The sequence below is a fragment of the Sabethes cyaneus genome, chromosome 1, assembly GCF_943734655.1.
Source record: "Sabethes cyaneus chromosome 1, idSabCyanKW18_F2, whole genome shotgun sequence".
Lineage (NCBI taxonomy): Eukaryota > Metazoa > Arthropoda > Insecta > Diptera > Culicidae > Sabethes > Sabethes cyaneus.
Genome location: NC_071353.1, coordinates 34,480,603 through 34,493,854, shown reverse-complemented (window position 1 = coordinate 34,493,854; position 13,252 = coordinate 34,480,603). Strand labels below are relative to the sequence as shown.

General features: G+C 38.6%; 1 protein-coding gene across 1 annotated transcript in view; it reads left to right on the top strand.

Moving 5' to 3' along the window:
• Positions 1 to 13,252, top strand: part of LOC128745548 (thyrotropin-releasing hormone receptor) — a 109,239-nt gene that overhangs the window by 45,470 nt on the left and 50,517 nt on the right. The window contains exon 3 of the mRNA XM_053842622.1: positions 1,973 to 2,153. Coding sequence (XP_053698597.1) covers positions 1,973 to 2,153 — 181 coding nt within the window. The remainder of the gene's footprint in view (positions 1 to 1,972; positions 2,154 to 13,252) is intronic.

Sequence of the window (13,252 nt, the reverse complement as noted above, 5' to 3'; positions counted from 1 at the left end):
GAAGCTAACCCAAGTAACCATTTGGGTTTTATTACACTCTTACAATGGCATTTGAGACCAAAATTGCTCATGAAAACCGCCGTAAAAGTACAATAAAACTCACATTGTTGCTTGGGAAGTAACACTATGGGGTGTATTCTTAACCTGCAGCTGCAGGTACGTGAGGGTACAAACGACTTGTGACCAACCCCCGGGCATCTACTATGTTTCCTGAAACCGACACAAAATGAGGTGGCGCTACAGGCGTTTTGCTTTTAATACGCAGCATTCACACGGCAGTGAAGTGATGCGATCAAGCCAACAAAACATAATCACGTAGAAGTAAAGAATTTTACTTGAATCTCAATAACAATTCATCGATAAAATAATTTACTATCAACTAACAGAAAACGTTGCCTTTAGGACAAGAAATAAATGATAATGCAGCGAAAATCACGTCTGGCGCTGCAGAAATATCGTGTGAATCGTTCTTTTACACGCACACTAGTGATCCAATACGTATAAAAGTGATCGAGTGATCCAGCTATGTTGGCTTCACCTATTTTGTTCGCAAACGTCAAAATTGCCACCGGGGTGCTTGTGACGTGGCGCTACTTTTTTTGCTGTCGCATTGCAGGTTGCTTGCACTTTGGCGGTACTCTTAGGCAGTACTCGACTTGAAGATGAAGGATGGACCAAGAATTCGCGCGTCTCTGCGGTGGGCCCGGGGGTCGTATTTCGCTAGAATGCCGTATAACTATTCTATAAAAAATGTGTCCACATGGAATCCGGTTAGAACAAGACGAAAAGGCACAACGAGCCAGGTGGCAAGACCAGCAAAATCTGGCGGGTACTGTGTGCGCGTGGGATTGGGGACTAGCAGCAATGGGTCGAGTTAGATTCATGAAGTAGGTTATGTAGGCCTTGTCATGAGGGCTCAGGCCAATTCAGTTAGTAAGCACGTCCGAATCTCGACTGAGACTACCTGTAAGAGTCAACAGAATTGTAGCCCTAGCGCCGAAATTGTTCTGTACACTTAGGGCCCAAAGAAAATGCATCCATTTTTATTACATTCCGAAAATTTGACAGAAAGCCCATGATGCAACTGTTATACGGAACATATTAACGATATCGTCAATAATGTCCAATCTAAAATATCACATTAAATTATGAATGTCCACACACCAAGTTATGTACTGCAGTGTTATACTGAAAACTTCCCACAACGGGCAATATGTTCCGGAATTCACATAAATAACCTTCAAATTGTAGATTCGCGCGATGACATATATTTCCCTGTTGTACGATTTCGTAGGTCAGTTTTCCTTCGTCATCGTTATCCGGTGGACGAATAATATTTAAAGACTACCTACCGCTTAAGTTGCGGTTGTGCTGAAAGGCGGTATCAGAGGGGAACAGAGAAACCAACTCTCCTACAAAGAGTAATTTATCGCGTGCTTTATACTGAATGTATATTTACACACTCCGACTGTTTACATTTGCGCCCCCAAACAACGCGTGAACAAATATTGAATTGTCGTGTTTATTTAACCAACATTTGAATGCCAACGGCAGTAAACACCACCGAAAGCAGTTGCATTCGTGCAGCGAAAATTTGCAACAACCGACGCGAATCTGCGGTTGGTCGGAAGGGATAAATCAAAATATGGAATAATTTCGTTAATGTAACGAGAATAGAGTTATTAGGTTACTTCGAATGAAAATGAACTAGTCTATCAATACAATTATGCAACATCACAATTTTACTCTATTGTATCACATTACTATGATCGGGATGGTATAAGGTAGGAGAATGTTTATATTGGGATTCTCAAAATGTAAACAATTAAACATATACAACCGATTTATTTAACTTTTCATTCAACTTCGACATCAATAATGAGAACGGCTATATTCAAAGGACTCGTTATGATTGTTATGCTCTTTTATTGACATGTAACTTACGGTTTCGATTTCCATTCCATTTAAACAGGTAAGGCGGTACCTTTCGTCGAGCTGACGGTGGCCCATGCGAGCGTCCTGACCATTCTGGCTATATCCTTCGAGCGATACTACGCCATCTGTGAACCCCTGAAGGCCGGTTACGTGTGCACCAAAGCGCGGGCTCTGGTCATCTGTCTGGCCGCATGGACTGTGGCGGCCATACTAACGAGGTAAATACGGGGACCCGCGGCGGGCGTGAGTAGAAAGTGTTGTGTGATGCACTATTCTTGCATTCATACATGTTTAACCACACTAATCCGATTAGATGTTACCGCTTTGATGTGCTGCTGTTTTGATTCCTGCTATTGCACGGCAATGAGCGCTTGCTTGTTCAACGTTTATGTATTTTAAATGATAAAGCGGATCCCATCATCCTAAGTAACGGAAATAAGCTTTAACTGATAACCTCCTTCCACGAATAACACAGCCAAGACAGTCTTTTCTCTAAATGTAGATCAGTTTGTTTTCAATCTTTTAATGTGAGACACTGTGTTGACACCAGAAAAGGCTACCGCTGTATCGGAAATAGGCGTCCTTCTTATCGTAGCGAAACCATTCCACAGCTCAAGCAATCAAATTGATTGATATATACATTTATTGGCTACTGCTAGCACTAAACTTCATTTTCCTTGAGAAATTACCCTGTCCAGCCACAACCTATCTGGGAAAAATATATAACACTAAAGAGAAGCAGGAATTTCTATCACAGACGATGATTGATTACTATTCTACACGTTTATTTTGTTTCTAAATGAACTCGATGAATGACTCGAAACGACTCGGAGCATCCAGGACCAATAATTCTCCTAATGAAAATATAACAGTTTAATTTAAAGTTTACCATGGACATAAGTAGGTGCTAATCAAATTAGTGTGTACAGTTTTCGTCGTCTGTGACCGATTGACCAATCATGCTTGAATTTTATTGCCCTCCCGCTGTTCAGCAAGACTATAAGCGGAAATTCTGTTTGCTATAATCATCGTCTTTTAAAGGAATCACTATTGTTATAATCATTGCATAACGATGATTAGCATCGGCAGCGAAAAGAATGTTTACAGAAGCATGTTTTTATTATGCATTTTCCTTTTATTTGCAACAGCAAAAATAAATTTCACTGTCAGCAGCATCAGTCGCATTTGCTATTTTCTTAACATCTAAGTTCAAGATCCAAACATTCAGAGCCGTTCACACAAAAGAGCCGTTTTGCCCACCTCTAAAATGATAAACAAGATTACTTCTACCTTGCTATTCACCTGAATAACGATTAACTTTATTGTAATTGTACAGTCTATGACCTGACAGTTACATGTTACATTGTATTAGCGATACAAAGAAATTCTCATAGCAAACTATACTTAAACTACAATACATAATATGTATCATATTATGATTTTACGTGAGTCACAGCTGATAGCTGACGTTTTACTGACAGCTGACGATCATGTGACAGCTGACGCTCTGCTAGAACCTTACAATGGTCGATCATATAACAGTTTTCCGGTTCTCACTCAACGACAAATTGAAACGAATTTTTAGTGAAACCTGCACTACTTTACTATAATTGCTATTGAGTGAGCGAAATGCTCATTACTATCTTTGCGTGCTAGTGATTGGGTTAGTTTGTTCTACTTCACATATTCGTTTCTCGCGCCAATATTTACTTACTTGATTAGGTGACTTGCCGTCCTAAGACAAAGGCTGTTGAAGTTTCTCCAATTTACTCGGTTGTGGGCTATCGCTCTCCAATTCCTCGGACACCGAGTACTCTCCGTCAGATCTCGCTCTACCTGGTCTAACTATCTTACTCGCTGCGTTCCTGGTTGTCTTATTCTTACCGGATTTGAGGCAAACACCATCTTTGCAGGGTAGTTGTTCGTCATTCTTGCAACATGCCCTGCCCATCGTATCTGTCCAGCTATGGCTACCTTTTGGATATTGTGTTCGCCATTGAGTTGTGCGAGTACGTGGTTCATCCTCCGCCTCCATACTCCGTACTCCTTTACGCCGCCGAAGATCGTTCTCAGCAGTCAGCAGTTCCGCACTCGCCTTTCGAAGCTCCGAGCACTCGCAGGTCCTCCTCGGGGCTGGCACCTCTTCACCGATTGTTGCATCGTCGAAATCTCCACGGCCATGGTTCTCCGCCTGGGCGCCATTCAGGTGTTCATCGAAGTGCTGCTTCTACCTATCGGTTATGACACATTTCGGCTCGCGGGATCCGTTCAGTCTGTGATGGAACTTTCGCGTGTCCTGTGAACGATGCAGCCGCTGCAACTCGGCATACTCTTGTTCTTCCAGATAGCGTGTTCGTTCTGACGTATAGCACTGCGCATGTTAGCCGTCCGCGCAACGTTCTCTTCATCCATAATCTTTCTATATTCATCATAAAACCAATCATTCCGCTGATTCCGTGCCACGTGCCCGATGGAACTCTCCGCTACACTGCTAATGGCTGTTTTGATTGTATTCGCAACACTCCTCGAGAGGAGCTTCGTCCAGCTTGTCCTCTTCTGGCAGCTCAGCTTCGAGTGAGTGTGGGTAGTTTGTGGCGACGTCTGGTTGCTTCAGCCGCGCGAGATTTAACCGAGGCTGGCGCTGATACCGAATGTTGTTCATAATGGAGAGTTAGGGCGCATCTTAACCATCACTAGGTAGTGGTCCGAGTTAACGTTAGCGCTTCGATAGGATCTGACGTCGATAATGTCTGAGAAGTGCCACCAGTCGATCAAAACGTGGTTGATCTGAGATTTTGTCTGATTTGGTGACCTACAGGTGTACTGCCGGTTTGTGTTCCTCCTCCAGACCGACCTGAACATTGAAATACCCGATGACTATGTTAATGATCTTCTACCATGTTTGTAGAGCTCAGAGAGCTTTGTCATTTTTCAGTCCGCTGCAGCTTGTAACGATCGAAGTCTGGTGTCAGCTCGTCTGCTATTGGCCCACTTACGGTTTGCTCTGGCATCACCGTCACTTGTCGTCACGGATTCCTTGATGGTTGTGCGGATCCCTTAGCAACCTTCCTCGAGTGCTGCGCCTAGTTCTTCTGTCGTGGGTAGCGCTACCTCAATCTATTGCACTTAATCTTCGACAGCTTTGGGGTTCCGTACCTGTTTGGCTTTGTAGCTTCTAATACACAGGTAATATAACTAGCCGAGTCCAGGCCAAGTCAACTTCGTTAGATGCGTATTTGCGTAATTTCCAGATGGTCATACGACTATAGTTTGGGAGAAAAAGCTTACTTTGGTGCACAAGGCCCGGTTTGCGCCCAGAGTTTTTCTTGCCCTGGAGGGTGCCTCGCCATACTTCCTAATGAAGTTACGAACTTCTCCGATTCTCACAGCTTTAAGATTAATAAATTGCGAATTTATATATTAGAATTACTAAAAAGTGCGTTACTTATTTACAAAAGCATGGAAAAGGCCACTTCCATGTTTGGTTAAAAGTTGTTTTGAATGTTTTCATTTTCTCGTGATAAAATACCGTGGGACGCAAGTTCAGACGTGACTAATCGCTGTTTACCAATTTCGCAAATTTCGTAATTCCAGAAAATTATTTTAATATATTCACTCTTGATCTCACGACAAGATGATTTAAACATCTGTTTCACGGTTAGACCTTGACTTGTTTGCTTTTTGCTTCAATTAATATCAGTAATTGTTATCTATTATTAGCAGCAACGAGAATGGGCGGTGTTCACGAGCTGGTTTTCAAGTTGGTACCAAAATCATCTCAAATTCAAACGCTAAACAAGACGGACCGAAGCAGCATTTGCATCGCTGCTTCGCTAAGCTAGAATAAAATATTCACCATAGAATGAGCAGCAGCTCTTCCCACAAAACGGATCCTTGCCGACCGGGTTTTTATGCTTCCGGGGCATCATACGAAAGCACTGCCAATCAACGTTTCATTTTACGCTGACGGGGCTCTTCGTCAAAGACGGCATAATGTTCACAACAGTTCGACATCCTTTCACCCGATGGATGGGCTCATATTCCATTTTTATCTCGCATCCGATACAAGATGACCCCTGCCCTGCGTTTCACTGCTCGGCTCGTTACTATCAGTCAACACTGTACAGTCCTAATGATTGCTATTGTCGTAGATTGTAGGCAGCGACACTTCTGCCCGCTTGGGCTGCCTGCTGCTTTCCGATTCGATTACAGAGGCACACTCAAGCATTTCCATGAACTGAGGACTGCTGCAAAAATAGCAACGTTTCTCGGAAATGTACAGTACAGTACCCACCCAATTCGACAGGGCAAACAGTGAAAATTATGTTTAGGCAGCCATCATTATTATTATTATGTCGTCTGATGATAATTTTGCATTAAATTTGCTCTAATAAAAGAGAAAAAATAAGGTTCAGTTCATAGTTATTGCCAGTTCAAACTTTCGTGTCATTTTCAGTAGGATTAAAAGCAAACGTCATATTGAAGGTAAAGTCACAAAAGAACTGTTCGATATCTGTAATTTTATCGTTCAAAATAATGCCTTTCTGTCGAAGAAGCACGCGCTAGGTGGAGATCCGCTTTCCACTGGAAGATTTGTTCTCTATCAGGGTAACTTTTCCCAGTCATATGAGCTCAAATGCTAGACGTCCTGCGTCACTAACATTTGATAAGAAGCGCGTACAGCATCGGACAAAATAATGTATACAGTAACTGCTACGTTGTTGGTGCGACTTTCTTTTCACCAAGCTAAAATTGTGGAATATTTTTCTAGAAATTCAAAGGAGTTTATTTCTGCTTTTTAATCGGAAAATGTTGCAGAAAAACGATATTTTGGACGTACGATTACGACTTACGGCAAGGTTTGAGAGGTCATTCCAAAAAATCAAAATAATTGCGAGCGTCACGAAAATATGAAAGATTTGAACGCTAATAGCTCTGGCAATTATGAATGAATTTCCATGGTTTAGATACCAATCGGCTGATAAAAGATGTAGTAATTATGTGGTTTCTACTATAATTTTCTTTTTGAATCACGAATCAGTGAAAATTAACAAAAAGTGTCAAGGTCAAATATCTCCATACATTTTCATCGTGATCGCCTAGCTTTACATGCAGGGACGACAGTTACATACACCTTCTGTTTACTGTGATTTCGATTATTTAATTTTTAGAAAAAAAAAAGTGACAGCCGCCTCGTCCCAACTGGTCGAAGATTCTTTACGACTAGTGATGTCCGTTAATCGCTCGATTAATTCAACTAATCGAATAACACATGGAATATTCGAATAATTTTTAATCGAATACTGCCAGCACGAGTAGTTGAATTAATCGAATAGTTCAATGAGTACGAATAGTGCCCGAATAATGCTCGTTAATCGTTCATAATCGTTCGATTAATCGAATTAATCAAAGAAATATTCGAATGTCGAATGTCGAATGTTCGAATCGAACACCACTGACACAAATAGTTGAATTAATCGATTAGTGCAGACAACGCTCACCGATTAATCGGTAATCGATTAATTGAAAATTTCGGACATCACTATTTACGACGCTCAGACTTATACTAATTTGATATCTGTGTTTGGGAAGTACGCCAGAAAAAGCGATAAAGTTCTTTCGTCCTAACAAAATTTCTTAGAACTGCTGTAAACCTAGACCAATTTGATATTATATTTTGTCACATGGATTTTTTTATTGTTTTTCAATGTTTAGTTTTTTGTTGTTCCTGAGCTGAAAAACTCTGAATTCTTGAATATTTACTTGATTTAAAAATTCATATCTCATGAACCAAACAACGTACAGCAAACAGTTTCTTACGAAAAGGTTAGTAAATTCTACACAGATGGATTACTGGTGGATCTGGAGGTAGTCAGATCGTTCTTCCGACAAAGCAAGCAAGAAAAGAAAAATGAAACAGAAACAGAAGGAGTATTGAAGGAAAAGAGCACGAAGAAAAATGTAACCAAAACTGGAGAAACAGGTTGTGAAAGACCAAAAACAGTAGAGAGTAAACATTCAAAACTGGCTTGACAAAAAGAAATCAAAAGGAAAAAAACGTGATAGTATGGGAGGGAAAACGAGACATTAAAAAAGAAAAAAACGAAAATTACCAAGAGGATAAACGAGGCAAAAAATGAGGGATTGTACAGAAAAAATAAAGAACGGAAGAGAAAAGACAAAAAAGTGAGAGATAAGAAGGAAGTACCCTAAGGAAAACGAAGAAAACGAAAAAGAAAATGGTGATACACTGAGCAGAAAAAAAGAAAAAGTGGAACAATAGAGGAGAAAAATGCGACAGAAAAAAAAGAAGAGAACAAAATACAGGAGCAGGAGAATATAGTAACGAGAACAGACAAAGAGCAAAAAGTGGACTGAAAATAAAATAAAATGAGAAGAACAAAATGCAAGTGGGAGACAAAAATGATAAGAGATACAGGACGCGAAGGAAAGAAGTAAGAGTAACACTTAATCAGAGGAAGCACGGAATAGAAGAACGTATGAAAAACGGAATTGAAAAGGTGTCAAAAAACGATAAAACACGAACACCGGGACCGTCAAAAAGAAAACAATTCGAAATGGGATAGAAAATCACAAATCATGGGACAGAAACAGAGCAGAAATGGGCCTAAAACGGGGAAAAACGGCAGAAGCAGAAAGAAAATGGAACAGCGGAAATTTAAAAATCAGGAAAGGGTGAAAAACGAGACAGGAAATAAAGACAACGAGGAAACAGCAGGCAGAAAACAGAAAGCCAAAAGAAAAAGTGGGAAAACGAGACAGGAGAGGGAATACGTAACAAAAAACAAGAGAAGTCAAAGGGAAAAAGAAGAATAACAAGATACTTTTCTCTCTCTCGTTAATGAGAAAACAAGAAAAACGGGTAAAATAGGTCAAACGGGATATAGAAAGGGAAAAATGAGGAAATGGGACAGGAAAACATAAACAAAAAATCCGCAAAAACAGAAAACAGGTAAAACGAACTAAAGGTAAAACGAGGAAAAATACACAAAACACGGTAGATAATTAATGAACCGGAGAGAAAAAGGGAGCCAAAAACAGAATAGTATATTCGACGTAAAACGGTGCTTCAAAAAAACAGCACAAACGAAGACGACAAACGGGAAGCGAAAGAGATAAAAAGAGTTAGAAAAATACGAAAACTTGAAACTATATTCAGTCCGGTTTTTCCTCATGCTTTCGTCGCGTCTTCCCGTTTTCAATATCTGTTTTCTTTTGTCCTTTTTTTGTAAAGCACTTGTAAAAAATGACAAAAGCAAAGACAAAAGATTGAAAACGAGAAAAACGACAGACATGCATGAGGAAAAACAGGACTGAAAATAAGAAAAAATGCAACAGGACAGAAAAACAGATAACGAGAGAAATAAGCAAATGTGGATGATGTAAAGTGAGTGCAAAAACCAAGAAATCAGTACAGTAAAGGAGTAAAAATAAAACAGAAAGTAGAAAAATGGGACTGAAAAAAAAACAAAACAGAAAAGAAGTAATACGTGTGAGAAAAAAAGGCCCACGCTTCTACTACATTTAGTTGAAAATAAGTAACACGCTTCTACTACATTTAGTTGAAATAACTTATTTATGACTTGTATTAGTTATATATCAGTCACTTCAAACTTCTCTAAAAAAGCTGTGTTGATAGTGGCGAAAAATATCAATTTTAATTTCAAATAAAACTTCGTGTTTCATGTCGTGTTCATGTCCGGTTTCAATTAAAATTTCAAATTCAACCCAGCTGGCATTTTTATACGTATATAAAAGTAAAAAATCAGCATTACGTACAGATTTGCAACTCGTATTTGATGCGCAAAATTGACATATCCACATTTTTTTGGAGGCGATATACGTTATGAGGAAAAGTTATACGCATTGCATCTATATGCGTATATGCGTATATGCGTATATGCGATAAAATCCGATTTAGCGCAACTCACTCTATACAGGAGGATTTCGAATTTGGCATGGTTCGATTTTGGCATGTCTCGATTTTGGCAACAAAAGTATCCGTTTTTGGCAACACAAAACAATTTCCTTATAAAAATATGCTTAAATATCAGTCAGTTTCCGCATACATGCTTTAAATGACGCAAAAATAATGCCCTCAGTGTGTTCATGAAAACAAGTTTGCAGTTATAGAATGTTTCGAACAATAATATTTTAATTGCCATAGGACTACGGCTTACCGGAGGTTGCCAAAAACTTACTTGCACCGGAAGGATAGCTCTTGGCGGACTTTTCAAGCTTAAAAGGATTACAATCGTTGATTAATAATATTTACTTAATTTCTAACGTATTTACATTGTGTTTTTCTAGATCTAGATTCTGTATTGCTATACAATTATGTACTGAAAATCGTATGTGTGTCAGTTATTTTTATGAGAATTATATACGACTGAAAATCAGCTGAGGCACAATTTATCAAGCATTAGCTACGACTCCGAATTTGTTAAGAGATATTTACTATAATATTCATACATTGATGTACGATTTAGCTGGGAAATTAGTTCAAGTACAAGTCAAATTTTCTGTCAAACATTAAATTCAATTATCGATTGATGTCCGATTTTAATCCAAATGCATGCCGAATTTAATTCCAATTTTAGGCTCAATTTAAAGTCAACTTTAAACTATGATTTCAAGTCTTATTTCAAGTTACAATTTGAATTCCAATTTCAAATGTAATTTCAAGTCCAATCACAAGTCCAATTTAAATTCAATTTATCTGAAAATTAAATAAAAAGAAAATTTATAAAAGAAAGAAACTTATAAAAGAAAACTTAAAGAAAACTGGTTTCGAAAACAGACACTGAGGAAGCCTGCAAGTCGTAGGCGAAATACGTATCCGTCAAGAATAAAATATACATAGTAGATTTATATTGGATAAGTTTTCGTTTTATTTAATTTCCAGGTTTCGTATTCTACTAAGACGCTCCAGAAAAATCAGTCAATCCAATTTATGTTTAATTTCAAGTACAATTCCAAATCTAATTTCCAGTCAAATTTCTACTATAATTAGGTACATATCGAATTTAAAAAAATTAGACAACCAGAAAAAATGACCATTTTATTGAGCTTTAGCACAGTCTAGTGATAATTATTCCAAATATATTTCTCTGCTATGAATGTCCATTTTATTTAAACAATTCACCTCCTTACCAACTCATAAAAATTTAAAGGATGAGATCACGGTTTTCCTCCATCCAATAATCCTGTCTTGAAAAGATATAAAATAGATAGCAGCGGCTTCCTTCGATAGCGGAGGGTGGTGAGCCAAAAAAAGTGAACATATTTGAATTCAGGAAGTCGTTTTGCATACGATTCGATAGGATTGCTGTCAGAGGTAATTTTTCTGCTCCGGCAGCTTTCCAAATCGGTCCGTTACGTTCCCGATTCTGCGTAAAAGTTACATATTTATCTTCAGGAACGATTGATGTGCTACACATACGCATACCATTGCGGGGGTAACACATTAGGAGGCGTACGGACCATGGGTATACGGGCGTTAGACATACGGACGTTAGGCATAATGGACGCTTAATTCAATTCAACCAATCGGTTTTCATGTCATAGAAAGCAACTAAAATGGTTTTGCTAGAAATCGAAATTGACTAATTGAATATAATGAACATTGAATTTAAATATGCAGGGTAAAATTTAATGCGCATATGTTGCACAACTACGCAAACTGCTGAAAGTTTATTATTTATTCTATCGAATATTTTATTAAGGTCGTTATAAACCAAATCGAACAGGAGAATCTGAAAGCAAAACTTTAGCTTTTCTGCTCACCGATATCTATTTATTTTCCAGTTAACAAAGCTGTTTGATTGGTTTAGCGTTTTACCAGAGCAAGCTTTATGTTTTGTAGAACAAAGCGAAAAGTTTCTTTAAATTCTAGCGGTGGCTGTCAAGCAGCGAAAAGCATAACAGATATTATTTCTGCTTTCAGCAGAACTTTACAAGCCTAGTTGAGCTTATAAACTAATTCTTAAATAAGTAATACAAAATTTCTGAAGTGCGGGCCACTTGAACGGAAAGCAGTTTTATAGCGATCATTGGAAGGTTCTTTCTGGTTCTAAGGAAGGTATAAAGCTTAAATTGCTGGTTGAAAATGGATGTTAGGCATATTTTGTATCAACGTTAGCTTGCAATAAGCTTAATTGACTTAGTTTAAAACACCAACAGGGAGTCGTTGTGAGCATTAGAGAAAACAAAATAGAGTCGATAGACCTAGGAAAACGATTTAACCAACACAAATGTGATTTCTGCGAAGGCTACACTTCGCAGCAACCAGCGCTTCCGACGGTAAGTCGGCGGCAATAGCCTTGGGCTGCGGCCGTCTCGTCCTTGATCAGCTACGAAACGTCATTAAGTGATATTCATTTGAATAACTTTCATTTGATGAACTTTCGTCATTTGATGAATATGAATTATGATATTATGATGAACGATAAAATACAAATGATAAACGAAATTATGTCAAATGGTTGTAATGCCAAATAATCCTTTATGATTATATCAATGTTGTTAAAGCAACGGTGTTATACCAAACAGCATTATCAGTCACCGTTCTCAATATATTGTGACAGAGAGACGGTTGATTTAAGTTCGTATTCAAGAAAAGCTAAGCTTTGAAAATAATGCTTGTCGTTCATTATGCTAATCGTGCATTATGCTTAGCGTCCATTATGCCTAACGTCATATGCCTAAAGTCCGTATGCCTAACGTTCATATACTTATTGTCTGTATCCACGCTCTGTCGGTTGGTACCCGAATGTTTTACTCACTAAACTACTGCCACTCGTTGTATTAGCTAGTCTAACACTTAGTTTTGTTTTATACTCCCAATTATATTATTGCCGTATACGCACCACACACTCATATGCGACGATATTATATTTGTATGACTACTTTTTGCTTCTACTGCCGAGAAGATAGGCTGGTATCTACTCGATCAGGGCGATAGAAACAAGCAGGGCGTTGCCGACATTATCGTTTGTATGCTCAACGTCCCTTCCATTACTTCAAAAGTACTTCAAAAGTAGATAATTCGAGAATGGCATTTTGAACAAATTTTGAACTTTTGGTACAATTAGGAGCAATTATGCTACAATGCATAGTTTCTGTATAAATCTCACATCATTGCAGAACATCGGTAGCTGAAGCAGTTGACTGTCACTGTAGCCATGTGTCATGTGTAAGAAACGGACATGTTTGCTTACTCCGATTGCAGAAGTCCTCAAACATTTTGTCTTTAGTCTGGACGGCAGGATCCGATTGCTCGTCTTGGTGGAAGCTC